Source organism: Mytilus galloprovincialis, chromosome 1 (assembly GCF_965363235.1).
Source record: "Mytilus galloprovincialis chromosome 1, xbMytGall1.hap1.1, whole genome shotgun sequence".
NCBI classification, from domain to species: Eukaryota; Metazoa; Mollusca; class Bivalvia; order Mytilida; family Mytilidae; genus Mytilus; species Mytilus galloprovincialis.
This window is the reverse complement of record NC_134838.1, coordinates 66,319,691-66,345,025: the sequence shown is the minus strand read 5'-3', so window position 1 is coordinate 66,345,025 and position 25,335 is coordinate 66,319,691. Positions and strand designations below refer to the sequence as shown.

General features: G+C 31.3%; 1 protein-coding gene across 4 annotated transcripts in view; it reads right to left on the bottom strand.

Annotated features, from left to right (window-relative positions):
* Positions 1 to 3,869: 3,869 nt before the first annotated feature.
* Positions 3,870 to 25,335, bottom strand: part of LOC143082063 (thioredoxin reductase 1, cytoplasmic-like) — a 35,055-nt gene continuing 13,589 nt past the window's right edge. For 3 of the 4 annotated variants that reach the window (XM_076257623.1, XM_076257625.1, XM_076257628.1), the window contains exons 5-19: positions 22,432 to 22,562; positions 16,977 to 17,049; positions 16,366 to 16,434; positions 15,513 to 15,563; positions 14,968 to 15,005; positions 14,549 to 14,653; positions 13,778 to 13,893; positions 12,973 to 13,198; positions 11,829 to 11,927; positions 10,299 to 10,372; positions 9,444 to 9,600; positions 8,830 to 8,937; positions 8,448 to 8,543; positions 5,808 to 5,942; positions 3,870 to 4,691 (exon numbers count right to left, since the gene is read on the bottom strand). In XM_076257623.1, coding sequence (XP_076113738.1) covers positions 4,629 to 4,691; positions 5,808 to 5,942; positions 8,448 to 8,543; positions 8,830 to 8,937; positions 9,444 to 9,600; positions 10,299 to 10,372; positions 11,829 to 11,927; positions 12,973 to 13,198; positions 13,778 to 13,893; positions 14,549 to 14,653; positions 14,968 to 15,005; positions 15,513 to 15,563; positions 16,366 to 16,434; positions 16,977 to 17,049; positions 22,432 to 22,562 — 1,541 coding nt within the window. In that variant the 3' untranslated portion in view covers positions 3,870 to 4,628. The remainder of the gene's footprint in view (positions 4,692 to 5,807; positions 5,943 to 8,447; positions 8,544 to 8,829; positions 8,938 to 9,443; positions 9,601 to 10,298; positions 10,373 to 11,828; positions 11,928 to 12,972; positions 13,199 to 13,777; positions 13,894 to 14,548; positions 14,654 to 14,967; positions 15,006 to 15,512; positions 15,564 to 16,365; positions 16,435 to 16,976; positions 17,050 to 22,431; positions 22,563 to 25,335) is intronic. The other variant, XM_076257635.1, reaches the window with a different exon arrangement.

Genomic DNA, 25,335 nt, shown 5'->3' with positions numbered 1-25,335 from the left:
AACCCAACAATTTAATGAAGAAAAGGACACATTAAATGTTAAATAAATTGAAAATTAATCTGGTTCAATAAGAAATCTTCAACAGGTTATATATGTAAAGTGTAAACATGTCAACGTGTGTCATTTCTAATGCTTGCTTTATATTGTTAATTACAAAATAAAAGTATAACAAACTATTATATGTAAACATATATCATTTCAAACGTTTACAAAGTTATACATTTAAATCGGCACAAATAGACACTACTTAAACGGGCCATTTACAATAGTCGTATACTTTGACTTGGAGAGCTGGTCTTCATATTGACCGACATTGTGTGAATTGATTTTAGACTCATTTTACTCAGCCTCTTATCTTATAAAATATGAGTCTTTACTATAAAAGATTCTTGATTTAGCTGAGAGTTGTATGGAAAATAAGCACATAAGTAGACAGAAGGTACGAAAGGGACACGAAAAACTCGAATAAGTCGAAGAGAAACTGCCACCATCGCACAGAAGAGAAGACACAACATTGAAAAGTAGACCATGCAACACAAACCGCATCACAAGAGTGCACACGCTGGAATGTCTCGCCTTCTTTACTAATCGTTGATATTATGTTGACAGTCCTAAATATAAAGCTTTATTACAACTGTCACATAAACTTAACATTAACCAAGAAAACTAAACATTGACCAATGAACCATGAAAATGAGGTCATGGTCATATGAACCATGCCAGGCAGGCATGTACAGCTAACAATTTTTCCATAAAACAAATAAAGTTGACCTATTGGTTATAGTTTAATAAAAACAGACCAAAACACAAAAACTTAACACTGAGCAGTGAACTGTGAAAATGAGGTCAGGGTCAAATAAAACCTGCCCTACTGACAAATAGATTATAAAATAAAACCCATACACCAAAAATAGTTGACCTTTTGCATCTAGTATTAGAAAAATAGACCAAAACTCAAACTTAACTTTGACCACTGAACCATGAAAATGAGGTCAAGGTCAGATGACACCTGCCAGCTAGACATGTACAACTTACAATCATTCCATACACCAAATATAGTAAACCTATTGAATAAGAAAAACAGACCAAAACACAAAAACTTAACTATAACCACTGAACCATGAAAATGAGAGTAAGGTCAGATGACATCTGCCAGTTGGACATGTATACCTTACAGTCCTTCTATACACTGAATATTCTACACCTATTGCTTATAGTATCTGAGATATGGACTTGACCACCAAAAATTACCCTTGTTCACTGATCCATGAAATGAGCTGGAGGTCAATTGAAAACTGTCTGACCGGCATGAGGACCTTGCAATGTACGAAAATACCAAATATAGTTATCCTATTACTTATAATAAGAGAGAATTGAACATTACAAAAAATCTTAACTTTTTTTTCAAGTAGTCACTGAACCATTAAAATGAGGTCAAGGATATTAGACATGTGACTGACGGAAACTTTGTAACATGAGGTATCCATATACAAAGTATGAAGCATCCAGGTCTACCACCTTCTAAATTATAAAGCTTTAAGTAACTTAGCTAACGCCGCTGCCGCTGGATCACTATCCCTATGTCGAGCTTTCACAAAAAACCAAAGTGGCCATAGGTAATGTGGAAGTGTAAGAGGGACCTTCTACAGAATGTGTCAGTAACCCTCTTGCGAGATAAGAACCATTTCCTTTTTAAAATTAATAAGACATCCTGCAAAAAGGCATGGGTCATACCTGTCGTAGTCCGTGGAAATCCTTTATCTAGGATTTAATTGTAAAAAAATATAACTTGTAAGATATCCTGTACCAGACACAGTTATACCTGTTGAAGTCTGCCAAAATACTCTATTTAGGATTTTGTTCAAAAAAATATAACTACTAAGATATCCTGCACAAGAAAAAGGAATACCTGTAATTATTTTCTCTTATGTTCTCCATGTTTAACAAATAAGGAATTTATTCTAGATACCTAAAGGGTCATAAAGAGTGTTCTGTTGCCATTTTGCATTTCATTGTTGACATAATTGTTAGTTTTCATAGTGACCCCAGTTTTTGGTATTTTCACCTTTTATGTCTGTTTGTTTTGCTCACACATTGTTTTCAATATAATGGAATTCTATTCGACTGTCATACAAGTGAGAGGTTTAGCTAGCTATAAACCATTTAATCAGCCATTTTCTTCATAAGGAAATGCTTTTTTCGAGTCATGAATATGACAGTTGTTTTCTATTCATTTGATTTGTTTGAACTTTTGATTTGTATATTTGACTATGCACTTTTAAGTTTTGAATTTTTCTTTGGAGTTTGATATTGTTGTTAGTCAGTATTTTCCAGCTCAATTTTGTGTCCTTGGTGATTTTTTTTAACGTCAATAAAGACAGCCAAGGGCTAACAAACCCAAGTATTGGTTACATTTTACATCAGCCATTTTGCCCATAGTGCCAAATGAGCTGAAAATGATACTAATGACAAATTTCACTATCGATTCTGAAGATGAACTCCTTGGTTACAATGCCACTAAATGCAAGAGACACTTGGACAAAATGGGTTTGATAATAAAACATAACTATTCAATTTCTTTCAAATTTAATTATTTCAGTTTTTTCAGATCATTACAAACAAACTAGAAGGACAGTAACAATCAAAATTTTAAGTCAATGCTGTTGTGCTCAATTGATATAATTAAAATAAAAATTACAGACACCAGAAAGAAATTAATTAAGAGAAAGATGCAATAATTAATTTTTCCTAAAATATGCTATTTTTAGATCTACAGAGCGTTCAGTTCTTACATCTAAACAAAATCCCTATTAATGAAATTGTTCTGTATAAAGGTAAAAAAAATAATCATTCAAACTCAATCCTGAACCTTCAAACATACTCAAATTAGCTGTAAAAATTGGTAATCCTGAACTTCATTCTACTTCATTTTTTTTCATACATACTCAAATTTATTAGTTGTAAAAATTGGTAATCCTGAATTTCATTGTTCTTCTTAACATACTCAAATAAATCAGCTATAAAATCTGTTAATCTTGAACCTCCTTGTTTTTCATAATTATATATAATAGGATGGGTAGATGTTATATATATAATTAAGTTGAATGTAGTTCAATCTTTATAAAGCTAATAAATAACATCTTTCAATTTTAATAATCATAATAATGTAAATATGAACAAAAGTTGTTTCATGTATAAATAATAACAATCTAGCACTAAAAAAAACATTAAAGATATTTACATTGTTGCTCAACTACCTTAATATAAATACATTGTATAAACAGTTAATGCACTTTTTGGTATATAAAGTAGCAAACAAAAATATCAAATATCTTACAATTACTAGTCTTCACGCCGAGTGGCAGCCCAGGCAGCGCAGGCTGGTAAAATTGCTCTCGGGCCTGTAAAAATCAGACCTACAGGCCAACAGAATCTAACTAAAAATTTTCAAAAATTGAGCTGCGGGCCTGTAGATTTAGCAGTTCAGCGTGAAGACTGTTACTAAGAGCTACCAAATAACATTTCCGGACATGTCTAGCCTCATTCTGAGGTTTACAGACATTTCCATCATTCAGGCATTATACAAATGCACAGTTATATTGTAGCCCTTATGACCTTGAACTCCTGCTGTTGATCTCATCCCAAATACTGCTTCTATAGACAATGGCTGATAATATAGCAAAAATATCTAAAACGTGAGTGTAAGAAAATTATATAGATATCATTATCAAAAATGAAGGTCAAGTTGAAGTAGTCCTTAAAATTTCTCATATATATTTATGTGTAACAGAACTAGCAGATTTAAATCAAATACTCAAGAACCTTTACTAATGCCCACATTTGGGTTTTTCCCACAACCATTGATATGTATTTTTTTATCAAATATTAACTGTATTAACCCTTTATACCTATTTCTGAAAATCTAAAATGAGAGCCATATTCAAAGTAATTTAACAAATTTAAAACAAAAATCCTGAATTACTTCAACTTGACCTTTAAATATAACATGATTATTTTATACAGAAATCTCAATGAAAAATACACTAAAATCTTATTTGAATGATAACTAATAAACAAAAACCCCTTGAAACAAATCCACACAATTGATAAACATTCTGCATACTAAAGATGACATTAGTATAACAGTGGTGTTGAGTCTCTTTGGTGTTTCTTTGGAATGTACCACAGCTGACAACAGTCATGAAAGACATTGGTAAATATACATTTTAACACATACAATAACATATCTGTCTGTAGATTTTACATACGTCAGCAGGTCTCTTACATATAAACTTCTGATTTTTACTGTTCAACACGTGTGGTCTATATTTTTAAGAAATAATATCATAATCTTTTTGAACTTTGTTTAAAGTCTGGCAAGAGTTTTGTAAGATGGCCTTTCAGAGTTTTGTACAGCTATCATGGTTACCTAAAAATCAAAAACATTGTTACATGTAAACAGATAGTGAAATTGTCTTCAATTTGGTTTACATGGTTATTTCTAACCATATATGTAATACATTCAACATGTCACATATTGTTAATGATATAAAATCCTATCAGCACTTTTGTCTTATAATTTAGCAGAAAGATTGGGATGAGATTTTATTCAACAGCAGGATCTAACCTCAGCAACCAGCAGTGTCTATACTACCACCGCCTCTTTTTGTGACATCCAGTGTAGTGAAAGTCTGAAAAAACAAGCATTGAACAAAATTACAAGGGGAAACAACTCTAGGTTATCCAACTTTTTTTCATGTGTTGATACTAAAATGAGTTAATCTAAATTCAATTTAATCTAATGTAGTTACTTGAGCAGTATTGATTTAAATACTTAACATTTTTTATTGTGAAGGAAATAAAACTTTCCATTAGAATAGTTGGGTGTTTCAAATTTTTGGAAGTTGAACTAACTTGACTACATCACCCAGCCATAAGCCAATGAGTTTGAACCTACATCCTCTTGCACTTTGGCCAATCACGCTACCACAAGACCAATAAGATGGGTTAAATAACTAGACTGTAAGTATATATTAAACTACAGTTGTACCTAAAAAAAATCTCAGATATTCTGAGCTATTCCGTTTAGCCACTTTGGTTTAGATCCTCCATAACTTTTAAGCTATTTGCTACCAAGTCTTTTGATCTTTCGAGTAAATTCTTAATGAAGTATTGAGATATATTCTAATATGAAGTGCTTCTTTGGCTTTGTGAACAAACCCCTGCTCTAAATCAAATAAAATTTGTTTGCACATGCGTATATTGACTTCTTCAGAATAATGAATTTTATCAAATTATCATGCACCTAATATATTTCCTTAACAATAAAACACTTTCAAACTCTTAAATGGTGCACATGATGTTATTAATTCATTTATTATGACTGTAATGTGTTGCATTCCGAAATTGACATATTTGACCTAGATACAACAACTGTTCATGCTGGCTGTTCAAATTCCTCCCTCTGAAAAATCACAGTGCCAGCCGTTTGCTTCTTTACAAACAAAAAAGGAAGGTTCATGGAAGAGCCTAAACAAACACTTTTACACTTATACTTATCAGACATAGAAATAACCTTAATTGTCCAATTCAGAATCGAAATAATTGATGCAAGCTATACTTTATTATAGTTTTAACATGGTTAGGCATTATATTTGTGTTATTTTAGACCTCACTATCGCTCGGGAAAAAATAATCATGAATATAACGCCTACCCATGTTAAAACTACAATGAAGTATAGCTTGCATCAATTATTTCTTAATGTGAAATGAACACTTATATTGTTATCAAACATATATATTCTTACCTCAGCACATGTTGGATGTATGCCAATTGTGTTATCAAAATCAGTTTTAGTGGCCCCTAATTTAATTGCAGTTCCAAAACCTTGAGTAATTTCTCCAGCATTTGGTCCCACAACATGGAAGCCTATCACTTTTTCCTGTAAAATATATTTATAAGTTTGCACTGTCAAAAAAGTTTTGATCCATTGATTGATGGCTTTTAAGGCCAAAATAAAAAGATTGTATGTTTGCCCAAACGCAACCGACCCAAAAAAAACCTGCCTACTCAAATTCTTTTTTTGCCGTTTTTTTGAAGAATTTTTTTTTTTCGGATTTTTTTCGTGTCGGCTCCGTCATCGTATAAAACTGAATGTTTGTCGTCTTTGCGTTTGAAAGTAACTGTGAATAAGAATAAAAGAAAGCGTGTTAGAGACGCAGTTTATCGATATATTCGATGTTCTCTGTTTTTATCTTCTGATTTAACGAACATAAAGAAGTATTAGTAATTCATGTGAAATGGCAGCTTTTTTACACTGTCGTCTGTACTACCAAACCCTTACCTATATGCTCAAAATTAATTTCATTGTGTAATCGAATATCTGATAAAAAAATATATCAGCAAATCGAATAAGAATATTCAGGTAGATTTGTTCTAAACCATGTGAAATCGAATATTTTCAATGCTATTCTGACGAAATGGATCCGGAGTTTGTGAATTTACAATCTTGCAAGAAGATTTTGTTATTACTGAATAAAAAGGAACTTAGTATTTCTTGATTAATTGTTGTCTTTAATTATAATCTTCCTTTATCATGTGAATTAGATCGATGCTCTTTTATTCAAATAGTTCAAATTAACAAGTCTCAGTTGACAAGATCAGTACGTTGCTTTTTGGGAGAATCTGATAAAACTATAATTGCTCACAGAATCAGAAATAAAATCTTAACTGAATGTAACTCCTTCTGAATAGTATTTTGCAATATAAATATAAATCCCTTTTGACAAGAGAAATCTGACTTTTGTCAGAAATATTTTGTTCACATGTCATTGCATGTGCAAAAGAAAACATGTTATCGACACCATATTGGATTTAATACAAATTTGTGAGGAAGCCTATAGAACCATGTGTCGTGGGCCTCAATCCTTTTTTGTTGTCTGGGGGGGACTATGGGATTGAAGTCACACTTTTCGTTATCCAAATCTTATTTTACTGCCATTTAACAAACACATGTATGGCAGACGACACTAACTGTTCGCCGCCGACAAGCATAAAAATGGTATACAGTCCCGTAAAATACAATAAACAGTATAAATTATGTCCTACATTTTCGGTAACCGGTAGCCAGATATACCAAATAGAGGTATATAACACATGACCTAAAAATAAGTAGTCTTCAGAAAACGTTTATATTTTAATCAATAATGATTATTTTCAAAAATTTAAACTTGATTATTTAAAGAAATAAAATTATAACAAATACGTTTTTAGTTTGGAGATTCTACAGACCATGCTTTGATCATGTTGATCTATTTATAGCCAAATTAGTTTACCTGTGTGATAATGTAAAATATAAATTTGTTTTCAAAACAAAACAAGAACAAGGATGGTAGATAATAATTCATATAAATATTTTAGGACATTTAATCTATTTTAATAGATATAGAATTTTAAAACAGCAAACAAATTAAATCATTAAATAATCGACTGAATTTTTTTACACAAACATCATATTGATGTAACTGTTCATTAATCCTCCAGCCCTTTCACACATTTAGCAATTGTCCTTTTTTATCAGATTTTTTTTTTTTACTATCAATGTTGAACCGCAACATTGATAGTAAAAAAAATATCCGATAAAAAAGATGAATGTAAATAATATGAACCTGCAGCGTCTTATATTATAGGACTATAAACGTCTCAGGATACAAATCGCATATAGTAGACTTATTTATAGAGGTTTTAAATTCATGGATTTTGATTGTCTCTACAAAGGTTTGACGGGGGAAAAAAAGATATACGGTACTGTTTTAATATTTTCATGCAAATTCTGAAAAAAAAAGAATTTGCCTACCTACCTACCCACACCCAGTCATCATGGGTCGGGTTTGGGCAAACTGACATATTTTTAATTGTGGCCTAATCATAAATGCATCCAGCAGCAAATATAACATGCATATAATTTTCGGGCATTATGTACAGAATTTAATATACTGATATCCTGCTCTGTTCTGAACTGCCCATTAAACCAGATTTTTTATATTGTTATCTACTATAAGGTAGATGTCTGCAGGACAACATTTTTACATTTGGATACAAAATTCTGCCCATGAGCTGATTAGTCAAGGGTTTTGATGGAGTAGCAGCATGAACCAATTCTACATTCTTTGGTTTTATTTAGTATGGGATTTATCCTACAGCCTGCCACACCTGAGACAACCAGCTACCTTGAGTCCATTGTTGCAAAACTACTGGGAAAGGCATTATGCCCTTTAACTAGACAACTATACACATCTTAATAAAAGTAAACTAACAAATTTTTTAACTAGAAAAGGCTACAAAAAGAAATCTTTAGAACTCCATGTGTTCATTTGAACAATTCAATCTGGTACCCCTGCTGTATTTAACATGTTTAACATGCTATTTATAAACAATATAACATTACCTTTTCTGGAATTAAACAGATCAACTTTGCATAGCATGCATCATTTTCTCTTTTTGCCACTGTCCATTCCAGAGGCCAAAAATTTGAGTGGTAAACCTAAAATTTAAAAAATAATTCATAAAAATTCAATCTGGTTTTTTTTTCTAAATTAAAACCAATAACTGCACAACTGAGTATGTGTAATTTTGTAATTATGTACTTTTCAATATTTGATTCTGTGATATATCCGAGGACTTAGGATATAAAACTGTTACTTTAGTATCTCATGTCATTTTCAATATTTAGAATGCAAGGTGGTGGTGGTTCACAATTTCAATACAGTAGTTAAAACCCTTTTAGTGTCAAGTTTATTTAGGTAACCTGAAATTTTAGGCACACCTACCTCTATTTTATCCTCTCCAAACTTCTGTATAGCATCCTCCTCAGAGTAACCACAGCAGCCATATTCTAGAGGGGTAAATACTGTGGTGCATACATTTATATAGTCAGTCTACAATGACAAAACAATTTACTTTATTACCATTAGTTCAAAGTTAAAATTGAAATTAATAAGACATCATCATTTGCTTTTAAAACAATTTTCCATTTTGTTTATTAGTACCCATGCATACAATGGCTTATATCAAATGACACCATAGAGATATCTCCATATCTCCATTTATTTTTTTAAAAGATAATCATTCTTAACTTTATAGTTTTTCAAGTTAGATTATACCAATGGTTTTCCTGTTTCAATAGTTTTACACTAGTCATTTTGGGGCCCTTAAAAGCTTGCTGTTTCGTGTGAGACAAAGCTCTGTGTTGAAGGCCAATACTTTGAGCTATAATGGTTTACTATTTTTTGTGACTTACACAAAGAGTTGTCTCACTTGCACTCATACCACATCTTCTTATATCTATTAACTACCTTGAATTTGTAAATATTGGCTTACCTCTTTTCAAGAATATAGTAAAAATACCAACAAATGACCAATAAGTATTGCAAAGATGACGTACCAATAAAGTTGCATTTTCATACAGTCGCCTTGCCAACAGGCGACCAGAATGTATAGCTACTGGTGTTAGTTCTGGTTTTCCTTCAAGTATATCTCCAATTGCATAAATATTTGAGACATTTGTTTGGTCTGCATCATTTGATATCACGAATCCATTTCTGAAATATAATAGAGAAATAAGAATCTGAAGGCTCTATAATGAAGTTTTGAATCCACAAGCAATATGGACCACACAGTAGGAAAATTCTACAAGCTCAGCATATTTAAGCATTGAATCACAGATAATTTTGTTTGACGAAAATTTTTATCTATTGGAATAGGATAGAAACTTCAAAAATAACTTTATATTTACTGACAAAATCATCTGTTATTGAAGTTCATATTTTACTGCTAACACCAACAGTGCATTTTTTGCAGTATGATGATTAATGGCTGTTAAATGTCAGGTAGAAAATTTTACATACCTGATGTTAATGTGATGTGAATATGTCATAGGATCCCTGCTTTGTACAAGAAACACACACAGTCAAGACTTTTTATGTGCTGGATTGCTGGTCAGTTTTTTTTCTTGAAATTTAAAAGTCCTAGATGCTGAGTGCATCAATATGTCATAGGAAGCCTGCTTTGTACAAGAATCACACACAGTCAAGACTTTTTATGTGCTGGATTGCTGGTCAGTTTTTTTTTCTTGAAATTTAAAAGTCCTAGATGCTGAGTGCATCATGGAGAAGTAACACAAACCAATAAAAACCAAAGTATCTGAACTTCATGTCAAAATGCATGTCTTAAAGAATGTCTATTCCGAAAAACAACGCATACATAATGCCTACATATAAATTTATGATATAAATCTTACTTGTTCATCTGGACTCCTACTTTGTCTAGTCCTATGTTTTGTGTACAGGGATCTCTTCCAATGGCAAATATAACCTACAAATAAAAATTGATTAAAATTGTAACAATAAATCTTCGACTTCACTTGTAAAACTTGACAGTTGGAATAAAGACCAACTTGAAGCAACAATACAAATACAGCCATTAAATTTTCTTTAGCCATTGTGCTAAAGAAAATTTCATGGCTGTATTTGTATTGTGGATTATTTTTTTTAATATACTTGATTTGCATAGGATTTTTTTCAGTAAAAAAAATATCATCTGCATTAAAGTGTTAATGCATTGTGAAAACGAATATTTCATCAATGAAATTCAAGTCAGATATTCTCATGAATCTCCTTTTCATATTGGATACAATTTTTTTTTTTAAGTCTGATGCAGACATTTTGAAGTCAAAGCATTTCAACTGAGATACTATACAGGCGTCAAAAGGCGTCATTATGGAGTAAAGGGGTTGGCGTCAAAAGGCGTCATTATGGAGGAAAGGGTTAACAATGACATATATATCAAACATTTTAAAAATCTCTTTGGGGGATTAAGTGCTAGACCAAACTTTTTTAATGATTACAATTTTTGCGGCATATCTGTATGCACTGTTTTAAAACCCTTGAAATAGTTTTATATCTCTTTTTTCTTCTTTTGGTATACTGATGATGATAAAATAAGATTAACTTGGTTTTTTTCTGAATGATTCTTGTACTTTATGATAATTGGCAAAATAACTTAACAAGAGTAAATGGCCTAAAAAATAAAGGATACAAAATGAAGACCCATTTTTCCTCTCCACCAACCTTTTAACCTTTACATGTGACTCAAAGACCTTTACCTTAAGGTCCTAAAGCAAGAAGGACAGATCTTGAAGTTAATTTTATCAGTATTGAGAAAATTGATAAATTTTGAGTTATCTTTCTTGGTATTCAAAGATATTTCTACCGGAGGAGGCTTATACTCAGTAGAGGTGAATACAATATGGCATAGATTTTAAATCAGACCACAGTTTTTTGGGTAGATTTTGTGAAAATCAGGATTTTGACTTGTTTTTTAATCCTGATATCAGGATCCAGGTTGAAGCATGAAAAAATCAGGATAATACCGCCTAAATCAGGATAGTTGGCAGGTCCGCAGCTTGAACGTCAACTCACTATAACTTACAAAAGTATTTTATGAGAGCAAACAAAGAATTATGGTTGTACATATACTGTTTATTCCTTATTTTAGTCAGAACCACTATTAAGTGTATTAAGTGTATTAAGGATAAATTCTAATTTCGGGGATATTTGAATTTGTGGTTTTACTAAAGACTGCATAAAAGCTGATTGAAGTTCTCAACTTAAGTTGAATATTTAATATAAATACCTGTATACAAGGGGAAATATGCATGCATAAGAGAAAATACCCAAATACAATGGAAAATACTAATACACAAGTGGAAATACCTAAATTGAAAGGGAAATACCCCTACAGCAGATGTCAATAATTTTCTTTTACTTACAGTATTAAATTCATCACTATATTCAGTACCATCATTATATTTCCCAAATACTTTGTATAATCCTGGTTTTCCATCTTGTCTATCTTGTAATTTTTCTATCTACAAGCAAATAACAATAAATGATTTTTTTAAAGAATAATGTCTAATTTTTTTTTTAGAGAAATAAATAAAAAGGTTGTCAAAAAAACCCTGTTAAATCAAATCAGTTATTTGTCAGGATGGCAATCTCATTCATACTTCTACAAAAATAACAAATAGGTTGTTAATACTTCTGACAGCTCAAATAGCAACCCCTCCCCCAAGGGTGACTGGGGAATAGAAATATGGTCACTTGGTCTTCTTACGACCAGCAGTAAAACGCTTGCCGAAGTGGGGCGTCCGTTTGGCTGTGCGGGATGTATCAAGTTCGCAGTCACGTCCGGTCAGAAGGGTGACGTTAAATCTGATGCCTCGTGTAAAGAGAGTGCCACGCTCTTTGCATGTTAAGAACCCTTGCAACAACTCTTTGAGGGGTCCGTAGGTGGCCTGTTGCAAGGCAAAATTTCTGTCCCTATCCAATATACCCTTATTTTCCAGTGGCAGTCCAAATTTCCACGACCATCATCCTAGATGGCCTCTATTGTATCAACTTACCTATTGTATTTATTGTGAACTTGTTCTCGTCCTGAATATGCATGAAATATTTGCCACTGGACGTTAAGCAACCAACAATCAATCAAATAAATAGCAACCTGAAACACTTTTAGTACAATGAACGTAAACTAAATGATTTTTTTATTATTTTTATTACCTCCCTTTATAACACAAATAAGGAACTTAACTGGAAAACTGTACATTACAACATAATTTTAGTTCAATAAATAAGTGTCCATTTTTTGGTTTTGTTTTATTCATTTATCACTTTTATAAATGGAACTTTTCCAATAAATAATTATCCAATAATTATAACACTTATCATATATATCACCAGCATTCTTCATTTAAACTAGATATCTATGTATAGTTATCCATAATATTTGCACAACTTTTCCAATGTCATTTAAAAATGTTCAGCTATCGTTTCTGTTCAAAAATTACTCCACAAACAATACAATTTTTGCTAGTTAATAAAACACATTGCTTCATTCTCTGATCTCCCACTTACCTTTGTAGGAACACATGGTCGTACAAAGTCGATGCCATGTAATCCCATATAGTCTCCAATCTTATCGGCCATCTGCTGGTCAAAACCTCTCAGAAGAATGGATCTGACCATCACAGTAACATCCATACCAATAGCCTTCAGAAAACCTCCACATTCCAATGAGACATAGGAGGCTCCGACCATCAATGTTTTACCAGGACAGTAAGGCAAGGAAAATAAATCATCACTGTAATAGATAGTTATATATCACTTTACAAGTACAGCAGTAACACAGACTCTTTCATGAGAAAATTCTAAGCAGCCAGGAAAATAAATCATCACTGTAATAGATATATGTTATACTTTACAAGTACCATATAGTGACACAGACATCATTCATGTAAATGCCAAGCAGCCAGGAAAATAAATCATCATTGTAAAAGATATATATTACTTAACAAGTACCATATAGTGACACAGACCCTTTCATGTGAAAATTTTAAGCATGATCAATAACTATTTCAGAAAGTCAGGAGTATGTTTTGCTTCAATTTTTTCCTAAAAATGTGTATTTTACTTTAATATGAAAACTCAAAATAATTTTCTGACATAGAAAAAAATAGCTCTCTCTTCAACAGAGTACACCAACAGATTACAATGTAATTTTATTAGAACAAGCGTTATCTCCTGCTGTCATGAATAGGGCTGTGCAGATCATTGGTGGCAGGGGTCAATCAAAACTATACTACCTTGTCCAGTTTATATATGTAGTTAATCTCAACTATAACACTTCCTATTTTACAAATATGAACAGTGGTCACTTTACCTTGTAATGCCAAATTCTTTGGCTCCTGGAATATCTGGGTATCGTGGTCGTTCACCCATGGCCAAAATAAAATGTCTTGCTGTCTTTATTATTTCTTTTCCTTTTTTGTTCACTGCCTATAATTAGAATTACGTATGTAACTTCAAAATAAGATGGACAGCTCAAAAACTGCACCATGACAACAACTTGCCACATTAAGTATTATAAGTTAAAAAAAAAAGAAGAAGAATGACAGGCAACATATTACAACCAATCATAGCTAAAACAGCTAAAGGGGTACATAAGCCACTTTCCCATCTGAAGTTAACTATTGCAATGTTTCTTAAACACCAATATCAACTATTAATATTTTTCTGACTACATCAAATTCCCTTCATTTTTCATAAAAGATCCTTTATTAAGGGCTATTCCATAAATTGTATGTGGGAAGGTAGGAGAGTTACAAAATATCCCTTCAACCAAGAACCATTTTTTTAGATAATTTTGAATAATGGGAACAGACGTATACTGAAAAAAGACTGATGACCCACATTCATTAATTAAACTTCCCTTCCTACCTTCCAACATACATGTCAATGGAATAGCCATAAATAAATAAAATTCTTAATTGCTGGCAATTGTTGCAATTTATGAATACAAAATTTAGACTGGTTAAATTCTGGTTAAATTCTTTCTAAATGTTTTATCTTATGTTAGATTTACACGATTTATATGATAAACCAAAATTTCAGGTCTACATCATATTGATTCATTTTAATTCCTATAACTTACCTTTATTGTGTGCTTATCAACAAATTGAGCATATGCATTGTGATAATCTACTTTCTTTTCTCGTAGCTGCACTCTGTATCCCCAATTTAGAGATCCTATATGGTCCTACAAAAAGAAGTTCAAATGTATTCATCTATATCAATAATACTTAAGTAAGTACTTTGTATAATTAACATATCTTTTATTATCTATCAAATATATCATCCTGTCCTGTTTGATTGGAAAATTGAGTTGATAATCATTTTATGGTTTGCAGTCATGAATGGGAAATTAAACTCTATTATTTTTTTTTATAAAGTTTAATATATATAACATTAGTTTTCTGGCTTCATACAAAATATACTTGAGTCAACATTTCAACACCCCAATAAATTTACAAAAAGAAGCATTCAATTCTTTAATAGTTCAACTGTTCTTACCTGAATAGCATTCTTCATTTTATCCCAACTATGCTTCACTGCAAATAAATAAATTGTTGTAAAACATAACTTATTAGTATTGTCAAGGAAGAGCTCTAATAAGAAACAATACTTGCAAATTATACAAACTGCATAATTCTTAGAGTTTTTAAAAGTTTTGGAAATTTTATAGACAATGAATACTATGATAGAATCAAATCTGGTCCTTTTAGTCTGGAAATCTGAGAAAGTCTTATTCTTCAGTCAACATGATGTCATATACATTTGCTAAAATAGACCTTTTAGATCTATCTAATTTAATTTAATCTATTTAAAAAAAAAAGATTTAACCAAAAGTAAAAAGGTGAAATAAAAGTATTTTGTAAAACCAGAATACTTATATTTCCCTTTTATTAAGTTTTCATAAGGATAAGAAACTTATATTTCATACTCAATTCAATTCCTATACCCATAATTTACAATACTATGTATCCCCTTACTTTCCAGGGGTGAAATTCAGTGATAAATCAAAGGGACTGTGATTTTTTTTTTTTTCATTCACTTACCATTTTCTGGAATTTCCCAACCAAAATGTCTAGCGTCTTCTAAACCATGACCTGAAAATGCATTTAAAATTTCAAGAGATGTGAATTATTAAATTGAAAAAAAAGCAACAACTAAATTCATCAATCTATTTCTTCAAATCTAACCATACCTATCGATCAAATTGCTTGTGAGCACGTAAAGGTAAAGATTGCTTTCAATACTCAAAATAAATCATTGAATTGTAATAAGATAGTTAAATTATAAATTTGAGTTATCTCCCTTATTTCATGTTAATGTACATTTGAATGTTTGAAGTTGAGTTTATTTTTATCAGATTCATACATTGAACATGCCTTGCTTGTGGCAATTTCAATAAAGAAAATTTTTGTTGAAAAGTATACTATTTCAAATAGACATGATATTTCAAGTTGAATTCCAAATGTTATTTGATTGTTAACTTTGAGTAAAAAAAGTTGTAATGTTTATGCTACTACAATTTATTCATTCATTTCCCTCAGAATTTAAAGTATACAATTTTCTATTAATTTCCTATTAACAACACTTCTAAACATTTGCAATGAACTGCTATTGAGAAAAACATTTGTTTTTCTAAAAGCAAATCTTTTGCTTGGATATATGCAACATCAATTACAATCAATTTCTTTGAAAAGACCTAGTGTAGTGTTTACTGGAGTAAAACATATCACTTACAGGTTCTGTCAAGCATGACAAAATTCAATATACACTTTTGTTTACTCTCCATGATTGCATTGAGCAACCCTATGTGAATAAAGAGTATTAGTTTGGGAATATTGGTATTCTAAGGCTGGCCTGATACAGTAACTGAATACAACATGTACAATAATTATATACCTAATAATGCAGCTTGGTGCATCAGTTTCTTTGGTATACAGCCAACATTCACACATGTTCCACCTAAACCTATAATGCAAACATAACATTTATAATTTTTTTTTTTTATTTACAAGGTTTTGGATTAATTATATGTAACAAAGAAACAATTAACCATGTTTTCAATAATGTTTAAAGTACATGAAGTATAATATTATTTTTCACACATTTGATTTTTTACTCTTTGACTCCTCTGTTTTAACCATATTTGGTTAGTATTGTATTGTTTATTGTTGAAAACTATGTTGCCCTTGAGGAATAATTTTCCTATCTGCCTCATTGGGTTACTTTCTCATCGCATTTTATTCACATTGAACTTCAATCTAGCAATCAATAAAATTTTCTGTAACGAAAGCAGTAACTTATTGCTAGCTAGACAAAATGACTAAATATTGCAAATTTTGCCATACTGAGGGTATTCTTTCATCATTAAAATGGCAAACCCTAACTAATACAATAGCTAACATATATAGTAGTTAAAAACATTATTCCATCATCTGTATAAAACTGAAATATGTGTATGTTACAGCCATTTAGGCATTTTAGAAGATTTTGAACTATTTGATCCTTACCCCATGTTGTGCCTGTTGGAGATGGTTGTACAAAATCAAACACTGCAACTTTTCTACCTAAACTAGCAGCTTCCTACAATAATTAATGTATATATCTATATTTCATAATTTTACTACAAAAAAATAGCCACACTCAAATTAACAATTGCACATACAACAAAATCAAGCAAAATTGAGCGACACAATTCCATCTCAGTGATATTGTTTGCCTTAAATTACTGGAGAATAAAGGCTTTTTCCCCTGGAGAAGAATCCCAATTTGAAAAAAAAATGGCTTGAAATTATTCCCCAAATTTTTTTCCCAAACAGTCCAGACTTAGTAGTTATTGTGCATGAATACAAACTGAAAAACACTCATTTAAACATTTTTCATGCCTAGAATAACTATATGTGCAGATTTGAGGGTCTATTTATGTATCATCACTGACAATAAGGGCTCTTATTTCAAATGGGGGTTTACCTCTTGAAAGGGGGTCAGCAAATTGAAATTCCAGTCAAATTCAGGATTTATTATAAATTTCCCAATTTGATAAAAATGTGAATATTTTCCCAATACAAAAGGGAAGAGGTAGTTTTGAATAAAGCCATCAATATCACTGCATTGTGTAACTGATTCATTATATGAAGAGCTTACACAGCACAAGGATGTTTCCTCAGTCTATAGGACCATTAAATATAGCATATATCTAAAGGGCTATCTAAACAGATTTGTACTGTAATAAATTCATCCTTTTCCAATGGAACATTTTAAGTACACGATAGCTTAAAAAGCAAAAAGAGAAACCTATAAACAATTCAAACATTAAAATTGTTCGTTGGTGTTTAATGTCACTTTCAGCACACCAAGTTTCTGTGACAAAAGTCGCAGGCTCGACAAAAATTTCCAATCTACAATTTCTTTGTTACCTCCCCCTCCCTTATTTTTTTCACCCCCCTTTTAAAAAAAAAAATTCAAACAAGATATGATCATAATCTCAATTCAAATTTCCAATGGACTTTGCAACCATAATTACCAATTTGATAATTAAAAAGCAGTGTTAGGGAGTTAATCCAAACTTAACATTGAACTTAAAAGTAATTGTTTATTACATGTATTAACCAGGAAATCCTTGTTTTTTTCCCCTTTTTTCCCCCTAATTCCTAAACAGTTTGACCCATAACCCCCTAAAGCCAATCCTAACTATCCCTTTGAGGTATGGAAACTTATGGTATAATCATGATAATTTCAGAGAGATCCATACACCATTCTACATGTTATAGTCTGGAAACTAGAAAAATGCTTACTTGGGCCCCATTTTGGCCCATAATTCCTCAACTTTTAGGACCACAACCCCCCAAATTAATCCCAACCTTCCTTTTGTGGTTATAAACCTTGTGTTTTAATTTCATAGATTTTTATTTTCTATTACTAAAGTTGTTGCCCTGAAACCAAATGTCTTCAGATGACATGACACCAATATATGACTGCAAAATTGTTTGAGGTCGTATAAAAAATCATGATGACTTTTCCCACATTCACTTGGTAAGAACTTTCTCCTTAAGTAATCTTACATAACAATTTATACATAAAATTAAAGAAAATCCAGCATGTTAAAAAAAAATTTCTAATGATAAATGATCCAATTTTGAAAATCTTTCATACACTTCCAAAGAGTTCTTTGTACTAACATTGATTTATCTCATCTCAGTAGAATCAAGTCTAATTATCTAATTTTTGATTATCTCTAACTTTCAAGGTAAAAATCACAGGTAAATTGCCATTCAACGACATAACTTTCATGTTTGAAAAAATCAATTATGACCACTATCAAACTGAGATGTTACAGTGTTTCAATGGCATTTAGTTTTAACGAGAAAAAGTCCTAAATATTGACAAGTCACGAATCCTCCACATGACTATGCAGGAAAATTATAGTGATTAAATACTTAAGAAATGTAGTGTTCTAGTAACAGAACCTTAATTGCATGCCTTATTAGAAATTAAGAATAACCCTGTTTCATAAACAGCAGTTCTTAACAAATGAATTTCCTGTTAATAACACAAAAAACTTGAGAAATATCTTAGGACTAAAAAGATTACATGTTATTAAATTCTTTGAGATTATATTATGTTTTTTTTTTATAACCAGTCAAGGGAAAAACTTAAGAATTGAAGTAATTCTATCAGGTTTTCTATAAACCAATGAAAACTAAAAGATTTAAGATAGACAAAACGTAGAAATATTAGAGTCCATGTTTTCCAAAAGAGCACCCCAAAAATTTATCTGACCAAAACAAATAAATACAAGAGTACACATGCTGAAATGTCTCGCCTTCTTTACTAATCATTGATATTATGTTGATGTTCCTAAATATAAAGCTTTAGTACAACTGTCACAAAAACTTAACCAAGAAAACTAAACATTGACCGCACCCGCCCCCGCCGTAGCCGCTGGATCACTATCCCTATGTCGAGCTTTCGGCAACAAAAGTTGCAGACTCGACAAAAAAAAAAGTACACATATTTTTGGAGAAAAAACTATATTGGTTTCAATGTTTGGCACTTGATAAAATTTAGATTTCATAGAAATTTGTAAAATTGTTAAAGAAATCTTTAAAGTATACAATTAAGACTCATAGATAAATAACTCCAGTAGGTAACCAGATGCTCAGCAGGGCACAGCTTTATACGACCGCAGAGGTTGAACCCTGAAAGGTTGGGGCAAGTATGGACATAACATTCAAGCTGGATACAGCTCTAAATTTGGATTGTGATTAAATAGTTGACACAGCATAGGTTTCTGACACAGAATGAATGTGGTCTACTGAACTTAAAATATTTTTTTTGCCTTTGAGCAATTCACTTTGCTGTTGAATATTAGTCCTCTCAAAAAAATGTTTGAAGAACTTTTCTTTTTATTTATGAAATCTGAAATGAGAAAAATTTAACCCCCCCTCCCCCCATTTTTTTTTCACATCCCCCTTTCCCTTTTTCCAAAACTGATCTCAATTCAAATTTCTAATGGAGTTTGCAACAATAACTACTCATTTAAATACATCATAAAATATTAAAATGTAACAAAAGGTGCTTGTTATCACTGAATGATAAAGATTGTTTTAATTTATCAGTTGGTAGTAAAAGTGATATATACATTGTATATTGTATAAAACAATGATTTAAGTTGACTCAACTACTATTCTGGACAAAGAAAGATAACTCCAATCAATTGAAAATTTCTTGCTATTGCACAATATTGTGCAATTAGATATTTCTGGCTATTGCGCAATACTGTGCAATTGAAAATATTTGCTATTGCACAATACTGTGCAATTGAAGATTTCTTGCTATTGCGCAATACTGAGCAATTGAAAATTTCTTGCTATTGCACAATACTGTGCAATTGAAGATTTCTTGCTATTGCTGAATACTGTGCAATTGAAAATTTCTTGCTATTGCACAATACTTAATATAATAATTTTGGATCCTGATTTGAACCAACTTGAAAACTGGGCCCATAAACAAAAATCTAAGTACATGTTTAGATTCAGCATATCAAAAAAGCCCAAGAATTCAATTTTTGTTAAAATCAAATTTAGTTTAATTTTGGACCCTTTGGACTTTAATGTAGACCAATTTGAAAACGGGACCAAAAATTAAGAATCTACATACACAGTTAGATTTGGCATATCAAAGAACCCCAATTATTCAATTTTTGATGAAATCAAACAAAGTTTAATTTTGGACCCTGATTTGGACCAACTTGAAAACTGGGCCAATAATAAAAAATCTAAGTACATTTTTAGATTCAACATATTAAAGAACCCCAAGGATTCAATTTTTGTTAAAATCAAACTAAGTTTAATTTTGGACCCTTTGGACCTTAATGTAGACCAATTTGAAAACGGGACCAAAAATTAAGAATCTACATACACAGTTAGATTTAGCATATCAAAGAACCCCAATTATTCAATTTTTGATGAAATCAAACTAAGTTCAATTTTGGACCCTTTTGGGCCCTTATTCCTAAACTGTTGGGACCAAAACTCCCAAAATCAAACCCAACCTTCCTTTTATGGTCATAAACCTTGTGCTTAAATTTCATAGATTTCTATTTACTTATACTTAAGTTATGGTGCGAAAACCAAGAATAATGCTTATTTGGGCCCCTTTTTGGCCCCTAATTCCTAAACTGTTGGGACCTCAACTCCCAAAATCAATCCCAACCTTCCTTTTGTGGTCATAAACCTTGTGTTTAAATTTCACTGATTTCTATTTACTTATACTAAAATTATTGTGCGAAAACCAAGAATAATGCTTATTTGGGCCCTTTTTTGGCCCTTAATTCCTAAACTGTTGAAACCAAAACTCCCAAAATCAATCCCAACCTTCCTTTTGTGGTCATAAACCTTGTGTCAAAATTTCATAGATTTCTATTCACTTAAACTAAAGTTATAGTGCGAAAACCAAGAAAATGCTTATTTGGGCCCTTTTTGGCCCCTAATTCCTAAAATGTTGGGACCAAAACTCCCAAAATCAATCCCAACCTTCCTTTTGTGGTCATAAACCTTGTGTCAAAATTTCATCGATTTCTATTCACTTTTACTAAAGTTAGAGTGCGAAAACTAAAAGTTTTCGGACGACGACGACGACGACGCAAGACGCAAGACGACGCAGGACGACGACGCCAACATGATAGCAATATACGACGAAAAATTAAAATTTTTGCGGTCGTATAAAAATTAATTCTATTCTTAAACTGTACCTACAGAAGATTTTGTGTGAATCAAATGCCTAATACACAGAAACAAATTATAAACTTTTATAGCTGACTATGCATTCTGGGTTTTACTCATTGTTGAAGGCTGTACAATGACCTATAGTTGTTAATTTCTGTGCCTTTGGTCTCTTGAGGAGAGTTGTATCATTGGCATTCATACCACATCTTCTCTTATTATATTTATACTTCAAGTAATGGCAGGTACAAAATTAACAGGTGGTAATATCTGACAGGACAAAACAAAAGTCTGACTAATTATCTATTTCCAAGTAGAACAGTAAAAAATATGTCATTTGTTTCCATCTGTGTCCGACAGTCATTAAATCTGACTTTATATAACGCCCTCACCTATGTAAAAGATATTTGGAAGAGGTTAGCATATTTGGTGTTGACAAGTCTAGATAAGGGCCTTCCACAACTAAGACATTATTTCTGATGTTTTTTATTATTTCAAAACTGGGGACAGGATAACTTATGGTTAAAAAAAGCTTGTGTTTCAAGTTTTGAAAGCATGATTACTATGCATCTTTTCCTAATATATCGCAAAACACATTGCCTATAATTGTAAAAAAAAATACAAAAAATGCAAACAAAAATTTCTGAATTTACAGTAATCAGTAAATATGAATAAATCAAGACGTGGAATCACAGGTATGACAGTAAGACAGCAACCAGACAACACAAAATAATAAACTTACTTTTGATGCAGCAAGTCCTCCTGATCCTCCACCAATTACAATCAGATCATAGTCATAATTTTCTCCATCATCGTTGATCATCGGCAAGAGTCTATTTTCGGCTTGAGCTTTTAACGTGTCGTCACATCCACCTGTCAATAAAGAGCCATTGTTCACTGTGAAACACTTACATTTATGTTGCTTGTGAGCTTCCATAGATTTTTTGGATCTAGACCTAACAGTTTTCTTCTGGATACGCTTTTTATTTTGAAATGACATTTTTTCCTCAGTCAAAGAAGAGCATATCCCCATATAAATACCATGCAAAAAATACTTGCAAGTTACATTCAAGTGATCAAATGTGACTTTATTCCAGTGTTAAAAACATTTTTACATTGAATTTATTCAATATGACACTATTCCCGTGTTAAAATACAGTCTCAATGTGTACCACAATATGTTCCAATGAACATGATGAAAGCATAAAAATCTAGTTTATTAGCAAATTCCTTTTTGTAAATATATCAGTTGACTATAAATTGGAACATGTTTTCCGCTTGTAATTCAAATTTTATCTACAGAACCAGGAAAATCTGAATAAAAATAATCATTTCCTTTCAAGTCATTTGAATGATAGCGTCTGATATTTGTAATCAGTAAAATAATTATAACATCCACGAAGCAGTTCAGTTGCCTAGGTCATGTAATATATATATTGATTGCATTTTTTTCCAATATTTCAAAAGAAATAAAGTAGCTTGTATATTTCATGTGTCAATAATCATAACATTGAAGATGTTTACTTTATCCATATAGACAAAACTGTAAACAAAGAGTACATGCACCTTCTCGACTTAAATGAATCTATGAATTCAGAAGCTAATACTTGCCAAAGTTTCAAAATCTTCATGGATCTTAGGCACAAAGGATCTTATGTAATGTATCCCTTGTCATGTGCATGCTATATATTTAAGAGTTTTTAATCAACATTTCATCTACTATGGTTTTAAAAAAGCATTGCAGAATACATAATGCAGTGTTCTCCAAAGGGCCTTTTAGCATCATGGTATTGTGATGCTATATGAATTGATTTTCTCATAGAACTTTGTATTATGGATTAGTTGCTATGATTTTTGAGAAAAAAGATGGTTTTTCAAATTTTCCCGTTTTCTAAGATGTTATATATGAAATATCTTAAATGCCATTTTAACTCTCAGTTACAACTGTTTTGAGGTATTCCAGTCATATAAAGGATGATTTCAAGACTCAGGTTTGAACCTCGCATTAGTAAAATGTATAAATCATGAAAGTTAGCAGATCTGAGGATATCAAATCTAGTGTACATATAGCTGCAAATGTTTGCACCTGTCCTAAGTCAGGAATCTGATGTACAGTAGTTGTCGTTTGTTTATGTAATATATACGTGTTTCTCGTTTCTCGTTTTGTTTATATAGATTAGACCGTTGGTTTTCCCGTTTGAATGATTTTACACTAGTAATTTTGGGGCCCTTTATAGCTTGTTGTTCGGTGTGAGCTAAGGCTCCGTGTTGAAGGCCGTACTTTAACCTATAATGGTTTACTTTTTAAATTGTTATTTGTATGGAGAGTTGTCTCATTGGCACTCACAACAAATTCCTATATCTATATAGGTTATTAGGTCTTAGTGGAAAATCCTTTTCTACCTAATCCCTCTTGTAGTAAAACTTTTTAGTCAAATTTTTTATTACAAGATTTTTAAAGAAACTGTTACATATTTCATGTACAAGTCATGTCACTGTGTGTTATCAACATTGCAGCAATTTGCCAAGTTTAAACAGATTGAATCATTTTACTTTAGCAATGCCGCAAAAACTTTGGTTTCATCATCAACTGAAATTTTTGAGAGAATTTATCTTTCTCAGGGGCATAACTCTTTTAAAAATAATTGACTGAATCTGATTTTTCGATCACATCCTAAAAAAAAATATATAAACCTACACAATATAAGTTTCATAAAAAATCTGACAGAAATTATACACATGATAGTGCAAACAATGTTATTTTGCATTAAAATTTATTCACCTTTCATTCATTCATTCCTATAATCATTTTTTATAAAAAATAGTAAGTGAAGTGTTTTGAATAAGTCCCATGTATAATTATTTTAAACATTCTTAAAAAAAATTATTTCATCCTTGCAAAGGTCAATAGGATTTACATTTCAACAATTCCTTTTTTTTTTTAAATTCTAATCAGAATTCAAAGGTTCTCTCCTCCTGGCTTGAGTTTGTTGAATATTTAACATGTAACTTTCAGGTCTTGCTTATTACCGCATATATATTCCATCAAGGCCAATTATGTTTGCTGCTCTAATAGCATGAGATAATAAGGTTGTATATTCCAACGACCTCAATAAAGGTCATTGGTATTAAGTAATTTACTGGAACAAATAATAATCAGCGGAGAGTTCTATCAGTCATTATAGTCATTAAAAGCAATTTGATGTTCAATAGATCTAATGGTATGAAAGGTGGATGATTAAAGAAGTACCTACGGGGAAAAAATGTAATCAAGTAAAATTAAATTGTGGCTGATATAACCATAATAATCAGCATGATCAAAATTAAATGAGAGATATTGATCAATGTTATGTATTAAAATTCCCTAAAAGTCACAAGTACTATTGTTAATTCAGTCTTTGGGGACACTACAGAAACATTGAAGAACCATTATGGATAAAAATGAAAAATCAGTACAAATTCTAAATGGCTAAATGCTCAGTATCAAAATTAAACAGGGGACATGGGGGAAGAGGGTGTATGTAATGTTGGTTTAACTAAATAAATTATGTAAAGTTAAGATGTAATCTATACAAAAAAGACTAAACTTTAAACTGCACTTAAACTAAATTTTAGCTGTGTTTCCTTTTATATCAAAATAAGAAGC